This window comes from Dromiciops gliroides, chromosome 5, assembly GCF_019393635.1.
Source record: "Dromiciops gliroides isolate mDroGli1 chromosome 5, mDroGli1.pri, whole genome shotgun sequence".
Classification (NCBI taxonomy): domain Eukaryota; kingdom Metazoa; phylum Chordata; class Mammalia; order Microbiotheria; family Microbiotheriidae; genus Dromiciops; species Dromiciops gliroides.
In genome coordinates this window covers 106,916,267-106,930,813 of record NC_057865.1, presented here as the reverse complement: position 1 = coordinate 106,930,813, position 14,547 = coordinate 106,916,267, and the positions used below count along the sequence as shown (strand labels likewise).

General features: G+C 41.2%; 1 protein-coding gene across 1 annotated transcript in view; it reads right to left on the bottom strand.

The window, feature by feature from the left end:
- Window positions 1-14,547, bottom strand: part of ATP6V0A4 (ATPase H+ transporting V0 subunit a4) — a 59,624-nt gene that overhangs the window by 28,913 nt on the left and 16,164 nt on the right. The window contains exons 4-9 of the mRNA XM_043966835.1: window positions 14,453-14,547; window positions 12,189-12,314; window positions 10,534-10,628; window positions 8,387-8,513; window positions 2,569-2,651; window positions 1,144-1,237 (exon numbers count right to left, since the gene is read on the bottom strand). Of these exons, the coding sequence (XP_043822770.1) occupies window positions 1,144-1,237; window positions 2,569-2,651; window positions 8,387-8,513; window positions 10,534-10,628; window positions 12,189-12,314; window positions 14,453-14,547 (620 nt within the window). The remainder of the gene's footprint in view (window positions 1-1,143; window positions 1,238-2,568; window positions 2,652-8,386; window positions 8,514-10,533; window positions 10,629-12,188; window positions 12,315-14,452) is intronic.

Sequence of the window (14,547 nt, the reverse complement as noted above, 5' to 3'; positions counted from 1 at the left end):
GACCCCAGGGTCTCTGAATTAGGAGGGAGCCTCAGACACAAAGATATCACTAGATTTCACCCACATTATAGGTGGAAAGATGACTAGACTATCCTTCAGAAAACCTAGGATTTAGTCCCAGGCCTACCCACCATGAAGTAATTGTGTGTTATTCGCCTGCTGGTCACAGTTTCCTTTCTTTTTTTTCTGGTGAGGCAATTGGGGTTAAGTGACTTGCCCAGGGTCGCACAGCTAGTAAGTGACAAGTGTATGAGGCCAGATTTGAACTCAGGTCCCCCTGACTCCAGGACCGGTGCTCTATCCACTGCGCCCCCTAGCTGCCCCTACAGTTTGCTTTCAATGAAGGCGGCAAATGGACACATGCCTTCAAATTCTAGAATTCTGAGATTGGCTGTTTGGTCAATATTGCTAGAATTTAAGATAGGATTAAGGAGTTTGGGGCTGATACATAGGCCCTCAAATCACTAAGTGATGATAGAGTAAATTCCAAGCACTGGCACATGATTGTCATTTGGTTGTGTCTCACATTATATACAATCCTTGAATACCTCAGCCAAATTTCAAGTGAGGCCCTTAAAATAATAGCTGACATGTTTATATAGTGCTTTACAATTTACAAAGCATGTTCACATACCTTATCTGTTCCTTATCACAACCTCACAGGCTAAGTACTGCAAACCTTTGTTACTCCCATTTTATAGATAGGGAAACTAAGGTTCAGAGTCATTAACTCAACAACTAGAAAGAGTCAAGGACTTCAACCCAGGTCTTAAGACTCCTGGTCCAGTGCTCTATCTATCCTCCTGGATCACCCAACTGCCTAGGAAGTATCTGAAGTAGGATTTGGCTCAGCACTCTACCCACTATTCCACACTGCCTCTGCTGTGAACCTCTCTCTTTTTTTTTGTTTGTTTGTTTTTGGGTTTTTTTGGTGAGGCAATTGGGGTTAAGTGACTTGCCTAGGGTCACACAGCTAGTAATTGTTAAGTGTCTGAGGCTGAATTTGAACTCAGGTCCTCCTGAATTCCAGGGCTGGTGCTCTATCCACTGCGCCACCTAGCTGCCCCCGTGAACCTCTCTCAAAAGAGATCCCTGAGAATCATCACAATCACCCCCAGTGAAAAGAAAATCATTCTTACTTACAGTATTTAAATCCTCCAGCCTCACATTGACATTGGCCAGCATCTCTCTTCGCTCAGCAGCCACTTCAGGGCAGGGATAAACAGTAGCCCTAAACCTGTGTGGCAAAAGATGTTCCATGTAGCATTCTTGAAGACATCCTAGAGAACTTTTCTACCATATCTCAAAGTTATTCAATCATTTTTCAGTCATTTTCTACTCTTCATGACCCCATTTGGGGTTTTCTTGGCAGAGATACTGGAGTAGTTTGCCATTTCCTTCTCTAGCTCTTTTTACAGATGAGGAAACTGAGGCAAACAGAGTAAAGTGACTTGCCCGGGGTCATGTGGCTAGTAAGTACCTGAGGTTAGATTAGAATTCAGAAAGATGAATCTTCCTGACTCCAGGTCCAGTGCTCTACCCACTGTGCCACCCTATTTCTTTCTTCCTTCCTTTCTTTTTTTTTTTTTTTAGTGAGGCAATTGGGGTTAAGTGACTTGCCCAGGGTCACACAGCTAGTAACTGTTAAGTGTCTGAGGCCAGATTTGAACTCAGGTCCTCCTGACTCCAGGGCTGGTGCTCTATCCACTGTGCCATCTAGCTGCCCCAGAACTTAACAATTCTTAAGTGGCTACAGACTTGGGGTATAAATGATTTCCTAGAGCAAAATCAATATCTTGGTAACTGGGAAGCAAGTTGTAGGCCAAGGATTTTCCATTTCACCCCTGGGATTCTAGTCCATAAATGGACTGCTTCTAAACCACAAAACCCCTGAGCAACTTAAGCAGTGAGGCTGTGGGAGAGACTTACCCCATGTTGGGTCAAAATTTCATGATCATTGCTTCTAGGTGTGGGTTTATATGACTAGGAACTGAATAGAACCTATTTCTACAGAGACAGAGTCAAAGGGGAAATGCAGATCCATTTTCTTTCCATTTGGCACAGGGGTTCTGAAGAGAACTCTTTATCCAAGGGATCCATGGAATCTATGCTGTCAAGGGCTTCTATGAACTTGGATGGAAAAAAAAAGTACCTCTTTATTTCAACATAGCTGAATTTCCCTTGGAATCATGAATTCTAAACACTTTAAAACTTTTTTTCTGAGAAGGGGTCATAGGGTTCACCAGATGCAAAAGAGATCCATCCACAACAAAGCCCTGGTTTAGCAGCTAGTGATAAGTTTGGCCCCAGGAAGGAACTGTTTTGAACCACCTGTGGGTTTTGTTTATCTGGCCCCTCACAGGGGCTGATTCCCACAGCTGAATTAAGTAATTAAGAATTAGTTGTATCGTCAGGTGTGCCCTAAGGAGTGGGGATGAATGGTCACCAGAAACCTCTAATGGTCCTTAAAATCTCAGCTTCATAAAATATACTCTTTGCCTCCAAGTCTCTCCGATTAATGTTGACACAGCCCCACGGTGGAAATGGGCAGAAGCAGGCTCTTCTTACCCCTCGCAAATCTTGCTGACTTTCTTTTTGAGTTGGTCCCCTTGATAAAATATGATGAATATGTTCTTTTTTAGCTCTTCTTTCTGAAAGATCAGAAATCACAAGCTTTTTATGAGGAGTTTTTGTTGTCTTTTTATTGGAATTTTTGGTTATAGCAAACATTGCAATATTTCCCCTCCCAGAGGACCCAAGATCCCTTACAAGAGGAGGAAAAATAGTTCAGCACAACTACCCAACACATCAACTAGGTCTGTGTCACATGTAGGGAGGTCCCACTCTCATTAAAATATGGTGTGTCTTATATAAAACTAAGGAAAAAGGAGAAAGTCCTAACCTTGGTACCACCAACAAATAAATCTTCAAATATAAAAACCACTCTGATAGTCCCTGACCCAAAAGAGAGTCTTGCAAAAGAGAAAGAGACAGTGTGGAATTTTTAAAAATCATCTGTTCTAATGATGGCAAATGTAAACTTATCCAAAATGTTTTCACTGTCCACAAATCACCAACTTTTGCTTGAGTTACATGATATGGTGGAAAATAACAATGAATAACAACAGCAACAATAATAATAACTAGCATTTATATAGTGCTTTGTTTGCAAAGCCTTTGCAAATATGTCTATTTTAGCCTTACAACAACCCTGAGAAATAGGAGCTACTATTGTCCCCATTCTACATAAGAGGAAACTGAAGCAAACAGAAATTTGTCTAATTCAAATCTTATCCGCAGCACCCCAGGCAAGAGTGATTTTTGGATAAAGAGCTGAGCCTAGAAACTGAAAGACAAGACTTCAAATCCTGCCTCAAGCACTTAGCAGTTATATGACCCTGGGCAGTAGACCTCAAGCTACCTCATCAGTAAAGTGGAGATGATCATCACCCCTACTTCCCAGTGTCATGGTAAGTCTAAAAAGGAGAAATTTGTCAAGCACTTTGCAAACCTTAAAGAGATATTGTTAAAGTAATATTATCAATAGCTAGCTATTAATTATCACCATTATTATTAGTTGCTCACATAGTACTAAGTTATAGGAGTGGAGAAAAGAGATTAAATGGGTTGCCCAAGTTGCACAAGCCATAAGTAGCACTAGGTCAAGTCCCTTTTGTATTCAACACATTGACTTTCTGATCCATTTTTTTTTTTTCAGTTGGGTGACCAAACAGAGAAAAGACACTATAACTTTAAGGTCAAGATTGTTCTATGTCCAACTTTATTATACAGGTTCCCCCTTAAAACCTTTGCTTCAGATTTACTCTCTACTTCAAATCCCAGCTCTCAGGTCTTCCACCGACTGAGGAGGTGAAAGAATCCCAGTTCGACCACCCATTGAGCCCCTAGCAGTTAGAGGAGGTGAAGGAGGGAAAGTAGCAAAGGAGAGAGATCCTTTTGTCATTGAAATGTGGGGTGTTTTTCGTGAAACTAAGGAAAAAGGAGAAATTCCTTTCCTGGAGACCAAAAATCTTTTGTTATTATAATTGATTATAACTTTGATTGCCGTCAACAAATAAATCTTCAAATATCAAAACCACAATCAAAAGCTCTTAAATGAAATCTTTCCCCTTTGTATGTTTACACGGTCTGCAGTAGAAAGAGCCCAGGACTTGAATTAGTAGAGCTCAGGCTCCTGACTATGCTACTTACAAACGGGACTTTGGTTAAGTCATTTCTTTTCTCTGGCTCTATTTCCTCGTCTGTAAAATGAGAAGGTTGGATTGGTTGATTTCTAGGGTCCCTTCCAAATTAAAGTCTACGATTCTATATTTAACTCTATAAATACTCTACACAGTCTATATAAATACTTTACATAGAATTCATCCTGTTTATTTCTTATGTCCCCACCTGGAGGATACCTAGACTAGGTTCCAAATTGGGTTGGTCGTCATTTAAGTCACTGTTGTCAGAAGCTTCACTGTGTGTCACTTCATAGGTCTTTTCCCATTTCTTTGTTGTTTGCGGTTCTGATATCACTATAGCATCCTATTATATCATAAACACTTTGACCTTCATCCCCAGCTGTTGGATAGGGTGTTGTTTTCCTCTTTTTGTTACTACTATAAAGGTGCTAAAAAATACTACGTACAAATAGATCTATTTGTTTCCTATTATAGGATCTACGGCTAGAAGGGACATTGGAGGCAGGTGGGTGGCACAGCAGTTAGAGTGCTGGGCCTGGAGCCAACAAGAGTTCAAATGAAGCCTCAAATGCTATGTATGACCCTGGGCAAGTCATTCAACTTCTTTCTGCTTCCATTTCTTCACCTGTAAAATGGTGGTAATAAAAGTACCCACTTCATGGGGTCATTGTGAGGATAAAATGAGATATTATTTGTAAAGAGCTTCGAAAACCTTAAGGCCAATGTTTGACATTATTACTAGAGGTCATCTGGTCCAAATCAAACTGAGGCTTCCAAAGTAATACACGTATTAAGTGACTATCAAAAGCATCCTCTACATAGTCTTTTGGAATACATTTTGTAACTCATGCAATTCCATATTGTTTTCCAAAATTACCATAGGAATTCACAACCTCCCCAGCTATGGAGTAGTATATGCCATTGCTAGGAGTAACTTGTTTACACTGATGCTCTTATACCCCTGCCATAAAACTAATCTAAATCTTTTTTTTTTGCAGGGCTATGGGGGTTAAGTGACTTGCCCAGGGGTCACACAGCTAGTAAGTGTCAAGTGTCTGAGGCCCGATTTGAACTCAGGTTACTTCTGATCCAGGATCGGTGCTTTATCCACTGTGCCACCTAGCCTGACCCCAAATCAATTTTTTTTTTAGTGAGGCAATTGGGGTTAAGTGACTTGCCCAGGGTCACACAGCTAGTAAGTATTAAGTGTCTGAGGCCACATTTGAACTCAGGTACTCCTGACTCCAAGGCCAGTGCTCTATCCACTGCACCATCTAGCTGCCCCCCTAAATCACTTTTAAAAACCTTGTTTTAAGATTTTCTGATCTGGCAAAGGCTATTAGTTGTTTTGGTTTTTTCAAAAACCAGCTCAGGAAAGCAGAGAAATGAGACTAATAAATCTCTTGGGAGGGAGTGGCAAAGGCAGATCAGGAAACTAAGGTTCAACATTACTGAGCAAATTCCTCCTTTACCTGTGGGAATTATGAGTGGGAGTATTCCCTTCCCTTGACTTCCTTGAAATTCAACAAACATTAAACAGAAATAAACTCTACCTGCCAAATAAAGTTTATTCAATTGAGTTATTGAATTGCTGTTCTTGTTTGCCCTTCATTCTAGCATACGGTGATGTCATGACTTGCACTGAATTGGATTTAAGTGAGGAAGGGCTGTGCAAGGTCACCAACCTCTCTACTCCAGTGCCATCTGAGTCCAGTATCAAGATATATATGAGGAGGACTGGAGATGGCCCCGGATGTTTAAGGCGATTGGGGTTAAGTAACTTGCCCAGGGTCACACACCTAGTAAGTGTTTGAGGTGAGATTTGAACTCAGATCCTCCCAACTTCAGGGCCAGTGCTCTCTCCACTACACCACCTAATTAATGCCTCAAGTCTCACATTAAGCTTCAGAGGCAGGATTTGGACTCAGCTCTTCTGCACTTCAATAGAGGGACCCAGCCCTCTATTCACAATGCTTTCCCAGAGACACTAGAGACCTTCCATTGTACGATCATAGAATGAAATCCAATTCCCTCATTTTACAGATCGATCAATCCATAAACATTTATAAAGTGAGTCCTCTGTGCCAAGCATTGCGCTAAGCATTGGGGATGCCAAGGGTCAAAAGACAGTCCCTGGGGAAGCTAGGTGGTGCAGTGGATAAAGCACTGGCCCTGGATTCAGGAGGACCTGAGTTCAAATCCAGCCTCAGACACTTAACACTTACTAGCTGTGTGACCCTGGGCAAGTCACTTAACTCCAATTGCTTCACCCCCCAAAAAAATCTACAAAGGACAGTCCCTGCCCTCAAGGAACTTACAATCTAATGGGGGAGACAACATGCAGATAAATATATACAAAGAGAACAGTCCTACAAGAGTTAGCCCTCTTCTTACATCCTTATTACCAAATCTGCATCAAGACATGAATGACTGCTCTTTCTTTCTTGAGGATTTTTAGTGATATCCCCATTACATCTCAGTGACCTATGCCCCCACCTCTCCTGACAGCTCCTCGGATGCATTCATTCGACTAGTTCTAGAACTGGCTCGTGGTCTGTCCTACAGCTCTCCATCTTGTCCACAAGAACACCACCAAACTTTGTCAAATGGACCATCTAAAACTTAGGTAAACCCAAACTACAGTATTCTTCTGTTGATAGAGGTTAAAAATAATAGCTAGTATTTATATATCACTTTAAGATTTGCAATGCACTTTACAAATATTGTCATTTTATCCTCAGCCCCAAGAAATAAATGTCAATAGCCCCATTTTGCAGATGAGGAAACTGAGGCAGGCAGCAGTAAAGTGGTATGCTCAGGACTACCCAGCTAATAAGTACCTGAGGCCAGATTTGAATTCAGGTCTTCCTAACTCAGGTCCAGTGCTCTACCCACTGAGCAAATTAGTTATGAGAGTGAGGGGAAAGAATAAAATGGGAAATGTGTGATATAAAAACAAAATACAGAATAACAATTTTTAATAGTTACTTTTGAGAAGATAAGGAATCAATAAGGAAAAGGTAAAATTATCCAGCAGCAGCAAAGGCCCAATTGAAGCTATACACCATAAATTTGCAATGGGTAAAATCTACTCACTTTTCCTGACTAGCTCCGGGAATGCTTAGCAGTCCTGGAGCAGGAATGGATAAATCAGATGGTGCAGGTTGCTCAAACATGAGGATTTCAGATTGGGAACAGCAGAAGGTCAGGAAACAAGGAATTTCAGGTTAGTAGCCAGTGTAACATTTTGTGTTTGATCAATCCATGCTGGGTAGTAGCAAGTACAACAATACAGGGGTGGTGGTTACAGGGTCAAGACTGGTATGGAGTCAAATATAAGGGGGAAAGACTGAGAATAGGGAATGGGCCAAGTAACCAGTTGCCATTGGGAAAGTAAAGAGTTAATTTAGCACAAGTGAAAGAGAAAAAATGATAGGAGGCTGTGCTTGGGAGATGGGATATTCAAAGTTGTCAGTCTTGGCAGTGGTGTAACTCTAAAAGATGATTTAGTCTAAAGTTTGTGACTGGTATAACAACAGCAAACACATAATAGTAACAATAATAGCTAGCATTTACTTAGCATTTTAAGGCTTGCAAAGCATCGCAAATATCTCATTTTCTCCTCACAATAACACTAGAAGTTAAGCGCTATTTTTATCATTCCCACTTTACGGATGAGAAGTGACATGTCAAGGGTTACACCGGTGTCTTATTTCCTATTTATCCTGTATATCGCTCACGTTGTATATATTTGTTTGGATGTTTTTTCCCTTATTAGATTGTAAGTTCCTTGAGGGCAGGAACTGTCTTTTGCTTCTTTTTATATCGCCAGTGCTTAGCACAGCATATTAGGTCATTAATAAATGTTTATTGGAGGTTGGATTTGAACTCAAGTCTTCCCAACTCCCAAGTACAGTGCAAATGTCATCTCTGCCACCTGATAACCATTTGTTCAAGGTTTAGGCTTGACATTTTTTTAAGAAACTTGAATACATTTCTTCTAAAGATTGAAAAAGAACTAAAATTATAAAGAGATGGTAAATTCACAGCAGCAGATACCTTTAGAATAAAATGTTCCAAAATCAAATGTTGGTTGGCTCTCTAGATGTAGAAGCCCAGTGTTTTAGAAGAAGCTAACCCTCTGGTGAGGGGCACAAAGAGGAGCAGCCTGAGATACTCACCGTGACGGGATCCTCGAGCAGGGTGTCCATCTCAGTATACTTCAGATAGACGTTTCCTCGGCAAACGCGCCACAGTAAACGCTCAAAGGGAGCCATTCTCTCCCTGGTTATGACACCAGCCGTGAACCTGAGTAATAAGGTATAAGAACAAAAGTTTCCTAAGTCACTTAAATAATACCCTAACAGGAAAAAGCACTGGCCCTGGATTCAAGAGGACCTGAGTTCAAATCCAGCCTCAGACACTTACTAGCTATGTGACCCTGGGCAAGTCACTTAACCCCAATTACCTCCCAAAAAGGGGGAAAAAAACCACATTAAAAAAGATAAAAAGAAAGAAAATATTTTGTAAATTACAAAGTTCTATATAAGTATGAATTATTATGACATATGCATATACATATCTATATATCTATATACATACACACAAATATCTGGATGTGTGTATATTACTGGGTTATTGTGTGACCCACGGAAGTAAATGAACCTCATAAGACTTTAGTATACCCATGTGTAAAATGGGAATAGTCAAGTTTGCAAAAACTCTCAGGGAAACATATTCTTGAGTTGCTGTAACATTCTCTAAGACCCAGATTCATTCTAGTTCCTTCTGATTCCTAGGATGCTTCTCATATTCTGAGATTGGTAAAAATATTTGCATGATTTGGCAACCAAACATTCATTTATAATTCATTTATAATAAAAAGTATGGGGGCAGCTAGGTGGCACAGTGGATAGAGCACCGGCCCTGGAGTCAGGAATACCTGGGTTCAAATCCAGCCTCAGACATTTAACACTTACTAGCTGTGTGACCCTGGGTCTTAACCCCAATTGCCTCACTAAAAAAAAAAAAGTATGATCATGGGTTATTATAGTACATGTGTTTTTGAGAATCTACACCCTAAAATGACTCAGTTGAGTACATGTCTCTGTTCTACCCTTTGTCTACCTAAATGTACCAAATTATCTCTGTCATGAACCTTCATACAATTTCACTTTTTTTTTTTTTTTTGCAGGGCAACGGGGGTTAAGTGATTTGCCCAGGGTCACACAGCTAGTTAATGTCAAGTGTCTGAGGCCGGATTTGAACTCAGGTTCTCCTGAGTCCAGGGCTGGTGCTTTACCACTGTGCCACCTAGCTGCCCCCACAATTTCACTTTATATTGAAATGATTACAGATCACCAACTCTTTACCTGGGGCACTGAGAAGTTAGCCAATCAAGCTGTCTACCATTCTAAAGCTAGGATGGGTCAGAGGTGAGATCTGGTTCCAGGTCATTCAGACTCTATGACCTGCCCTCTGTCCACTACTACAAGCTACCCCTTATCCTTGCTACACAACTCTATTCAAGAAGAGATACTGGTTGCAGTTTGTGATTATTCCCATTTTACAAATGAGGCAATGGAGAATTTCAGTGACTTGCCCAAGTTTGCACAGGGACCAATGTAAGCATTGAGATTAAGATTGAAACCTCGGGCTTCCTGGCTTCCAGATCCAGCATTTGTACCACTCTCTCCCAACCCAGTAACAGCCTATTCTTAGACACTTGTTTCTTCACCATAACATGGCTTTGTATTTCCCTATCTGATTCTCTCTCTGGGAATATAGGCTTTCAGGAGACATTAAGGACATGAATGAAGAAAGAGAATTTTAGTAACTCCAGCTGACTGTTTATTGTTCATCCTTCATTCTCAAAGAGGATCAATGACAAAAGGAGGCTGATGTCTTGACTTGCAAGTGAATTGGATTTAAGTGAGGCAGGGCTGTGCAAAATCAACAGCCTCACTCTCTCCTCAGGAGCCATCAGATTCCAGTGGCAAAACAAAGATCAAGACAATTGCAGATGGCCCCTGGATGCAGTGAAGAATTTGGCTTTTTTAAGCTAAGGTCTTTCCCAGATCTTAGTTTGTCTGAGGCAACACCCATTCAGTGATTTAAGACTAGGTAAGGGGGCAGCCAGGTGGCACAGTGGATGGAGCACTGGCCCTGGATTCAGGAGGACCTGAGTTCAAATCCAGCCTCAGAGACTTGACACTAGCTATGTGACCCTGGGCAAGTCACTTAACCCCAATTGCCTTACCAAAAAAAAAAAAAAAAAGACTAGGTAAGAGGTTGAGGACGTGAGTGTAGGCAGAGGCTGTGTACTAACCCCAGTTTCCCAGCCATTGCTGAAGGGACATTCTTCATCTCCAAGAGGCCAGAGGTGTCTTCACTAAAGAAATCATCAGTTAAGCTGTTTTCAGTCTGAAAGTCAAAACACAATCCATTGAATTTACATATGTTTAAAAGGACCTTAAAGGCAACAAGTCTTATCTGTTTTAAAGGTAATGAGAATTAAAGCATCAAGCTGTGCTGGGGTTTGCCAACCTTTTCCTAACAAAGACCCAGCTGGGGACTAGGACACTAAACCTGACACCTTTTGTATGCCTGTTGCTTTTATCACAACATTGTTTTCTTTCTGCTCCCTGAGATGCCTGCAAATTTCACCTGGGCTAACATGAAAGAGATGATAATGTTTCAGTCTTTCTTTTTTTTTTTTTTTGGTAGGGCAATGAGGGTTAAGTGACTTGCCCAGAGTCACACAGCTAGTAAGTGTCAAGTGTTTGAGGCCAGATTTGAATTCAGGTCCTCCTGAATCCAGGGCTGGTGCTCTACCCACTGCACCACATAGATGCCCCCTTGTTTCAGTCTTGAAACAACATAAGAATAGCTAACATTTCTATAGCACTCACTTTGTGCCAGGCACTGTGTTAAGCTTTTTTTTTTACACTTATTATCTCACCTGATACTCACAACAACCCTAGGAAATAGGTACTAGTGTTATTCCTGTTTTACAGATGAGGAAACTGAGGCAAACAGGGTAAGTGACTTGCCCAGGGTCACACAGCTAGTAAGTGTCTGAGGCCTAATTTGAACTTAGGTCCTCCTAACTCTAAGGCCTGGCATTCTGTCCACTGCGCCTGCTTGCATAAGCAATATATATCTTACAATATCCAACTTGAAGGCAGAATTGTTATGCTGTATTTCCCAGCAATGTCTTTCCTTGCTTCTCTTCACTCTTACCCTGAAATCTATTTTTCTGTGATCTTCTTTCTATTTTCCACCTACATTTTTCTCCATGGGCTTTATAATCTTTTCATTTATTCCAGCAAAATATGGATATAAAATATTGGCCTGCAGGGGGAAGTATAGGTACTACAAATTTTCCCTCTGTGATGTTTTTTGTGTGTGTTTGTTTTTTTGGTGGGGGGGTGCTTTTTGGGGAAAACAAAACAACATATTTTTCTCTTGTTTTCCTGTTCCCCTGGGTTTTTTTCTTCCATTTCTCTCCCTCGTTCCTGGTGGTTGTTTATACTTTTTAAAATTTATGTTTGACTCTAGTGGCATGTATAATTTTTAAAATGGTTTCATTACCCCTTTCCAAAAAAAAGACTTTCCCTCTAAGAAGTGAGTCCAAGCTTATTGTTCCAGATGACCTACCCTGAGAGTTTGACACACACAGAGTTCCTCTCTATTCAGGCTATCACCTGATAGACTCTGTCCTCTACCCCATCTTTTCGGGGGCCCATTCCATCAAACCAAGGTAAGCCTATATTTACATGATATTATATAACATAATAATCCCATAATTCAATGCTGCTTCCCCTTTCCCCAGTCTACCTCACCTCCTTCCCTGTGTTTGCCCCACCAATCTGGAACATAAAGAGAGAGCGACTTATTCTCCTTCTAAAGCAAATTGACCAATGTCCCAAAGGGAAGCATGTGGACTCTGGTCTCACTGATCACTCCAGCCCACATCATTACCTCAAAGAAGTCTTGAGCTTTCTTCAGGAGATATTTGAGCTCTGTCAGTTGCAAGAAGTTGGTTCTTAGAGCCTGTTGGTTCTGGTTGGCTTCTTGCAGCTCCCCCTCCAGCTTCTCCAGAACAATCTGTGAAAGAAAAAGAAAGTGTGCTGCACACAACTGGTAGAAATACTAAGTCAAGAACCTCAGAGATCTAAAGGACAAAGTCACATCCCTCAAGCTCCTTTCAGTCGGACATGTTTCAGGCCTGTCTGACCCTTCATGATCCCATTTGGGGTTTTCTTGGCAAAGATGCTGGAGTGGTTTGACATTTCCTTCTGCAGTCCATTTTACAGATGAAGAAAATGAGGCCAACTGGGTTAAGTGACTTACCCAGGGTCACACATCTACTAAGCTTCTGAGGCTGTATTTGAACTACGAAGAAAATCTTCCTGACTCTAGACCTGGTACTCTATGCCCAATGAAGCCATCTAGCTGCCCTTAAGAAGGCTTTTAACGGGCAGCTAGATGGCACAGTGGATAGAGCACAGGCCCTGGATTCAGGAGTACCTGAGTTTAAATCCAGCCTCAGACACTTAACACTTACTAGCTGTGTGACCCTGGGCAAGTCACTTAACCCCAATTGCCTCACAAAAAAAAAAAAAGAAGGCTTTTAACACCTGGCAAATGGTTTTATTTCAATATTTGAAAAGCAAAGGAAGATTTAGCCTAGATTTGATTACATTTCAAATTGCACTAAGACTTTTAGGAATGTGTGTGTGTGTGTGTGTGTGTGTATGTAAATAAACTTTTTTTTTTTTAAACATTATTTGTAAAAACAGTTGTTTTGTTTTGGACCTATGATTTCAACAGTCTAAGGAAGTACTACTATTGAAAAACTCCCTCTTACCTACTTAGATGAACCCATTCTCCAAATATCATCATGAGAGTTGTTTGGGGCAGTAAGAGGTTAAGTGACTTGCCTAGGGTCACACCTCTAGCACATATTAGATTCAGGACTTGAACCCAATTCTTCCTTCCTTCAGGAGTCCCTTTCTTTGCTCTCTATTCACTAAATTGCATTTTTCTAAATAAAACCAAGACAACATAAAATGGACCAACATTCAGTAGGAAATTCAAATGTAGGAACATGATGCCCATTTGCAAAATAATTAAAAGAAAGAAAGCACTAAAATCAAGGGTCAGGAAAAGTTTCCTATAGAAGGTGGGGTTTTAGCTGGGACTTAAAGGAAGCCAAGGAAACCAGTGAGCAGGAAGAGAAGGGGAGCATTTGGGCCTGGAAGACAGTGGGAGAAAACTCCCAGAGTGGAGAGATGAAATATCTTGTTCATGAAATGGCAACGAGGCCAGTGTCACTGGATACATGAGTAAGAGTGAAGGAGCAGGGGCAGCTAGGTGGCCAAGTGGATAAAGCACCGGCCCTGGATTCAGGAGGACCCAAGTTCAAATCTGGCTGTAGACACTTGATACTTACTAGCTGTGTGACCCTGGGCAAGTCACTTAACCCTCATTGCCCCACCAAAAAAAAAAAAAAGAGTGAAGGAGCAAGATGGAAAAAGACTGGACAGATGGGAAGGGACTAAGTTATGAAGGGCTTGGCTTTGAACACCAACCAAACAGAGGATTTTGTATTTGATCCTGGAGGATCAAATAGGGAGCGATGGAAATTTATTGAGTGGGGTGGAGGAGAGGAGCACAAGGGTGACATATCTACATCTAAGCTTTAGGAAATCATTTCAGTGGAAGATGAATTAGAGTGGGGAGAGACTTAATGCAGGCAGACCCCCCTGACAAGTTATTATTGCAATAGTCGAGCTAGATGCCTAGATTTAAAAAATTTTTTAAATATTGCAACCCCCAAGTGGTAGGCCTCCCAACTTCTTAGAGGGACAAATCCCTCTAATCAACATCACCTGGTAACTACCACACAATATGGATGCAGTCAATATGGGAAGTCATACACTGGCTTTTTAGGGTCAGAGAACCAGGGTTCAAATCCAACCTTCGATTTTTACTACTGATGTGGCCTTGGGCAAATCACAACTTCCTTGTCCCTCAGTTTCCCTATCTGTAAAAGGACGAGGTGGCTTCTAACATCCCTTCTAGCTCTATATCTATAAGCCTGCCCCTATACTTTTTGGAAATCTACGTGCCAATTTCTCTCAGCTCCTTCAGTAAATGAGGCAATATCAGCCCAGCTATCAGTGCTCAGGGGGACAGAAGTATCCTAGCTGCTTTTTACTGGTAGAATACCATTCACATACCTCAAGGTCAATCATTTCCCTAGGCAGAGGTGTCTGCGGGGATTTCTCCAGTATTTGGATCTCAATCTCCTCTTTCATCTCATCTTCCAGAAAGC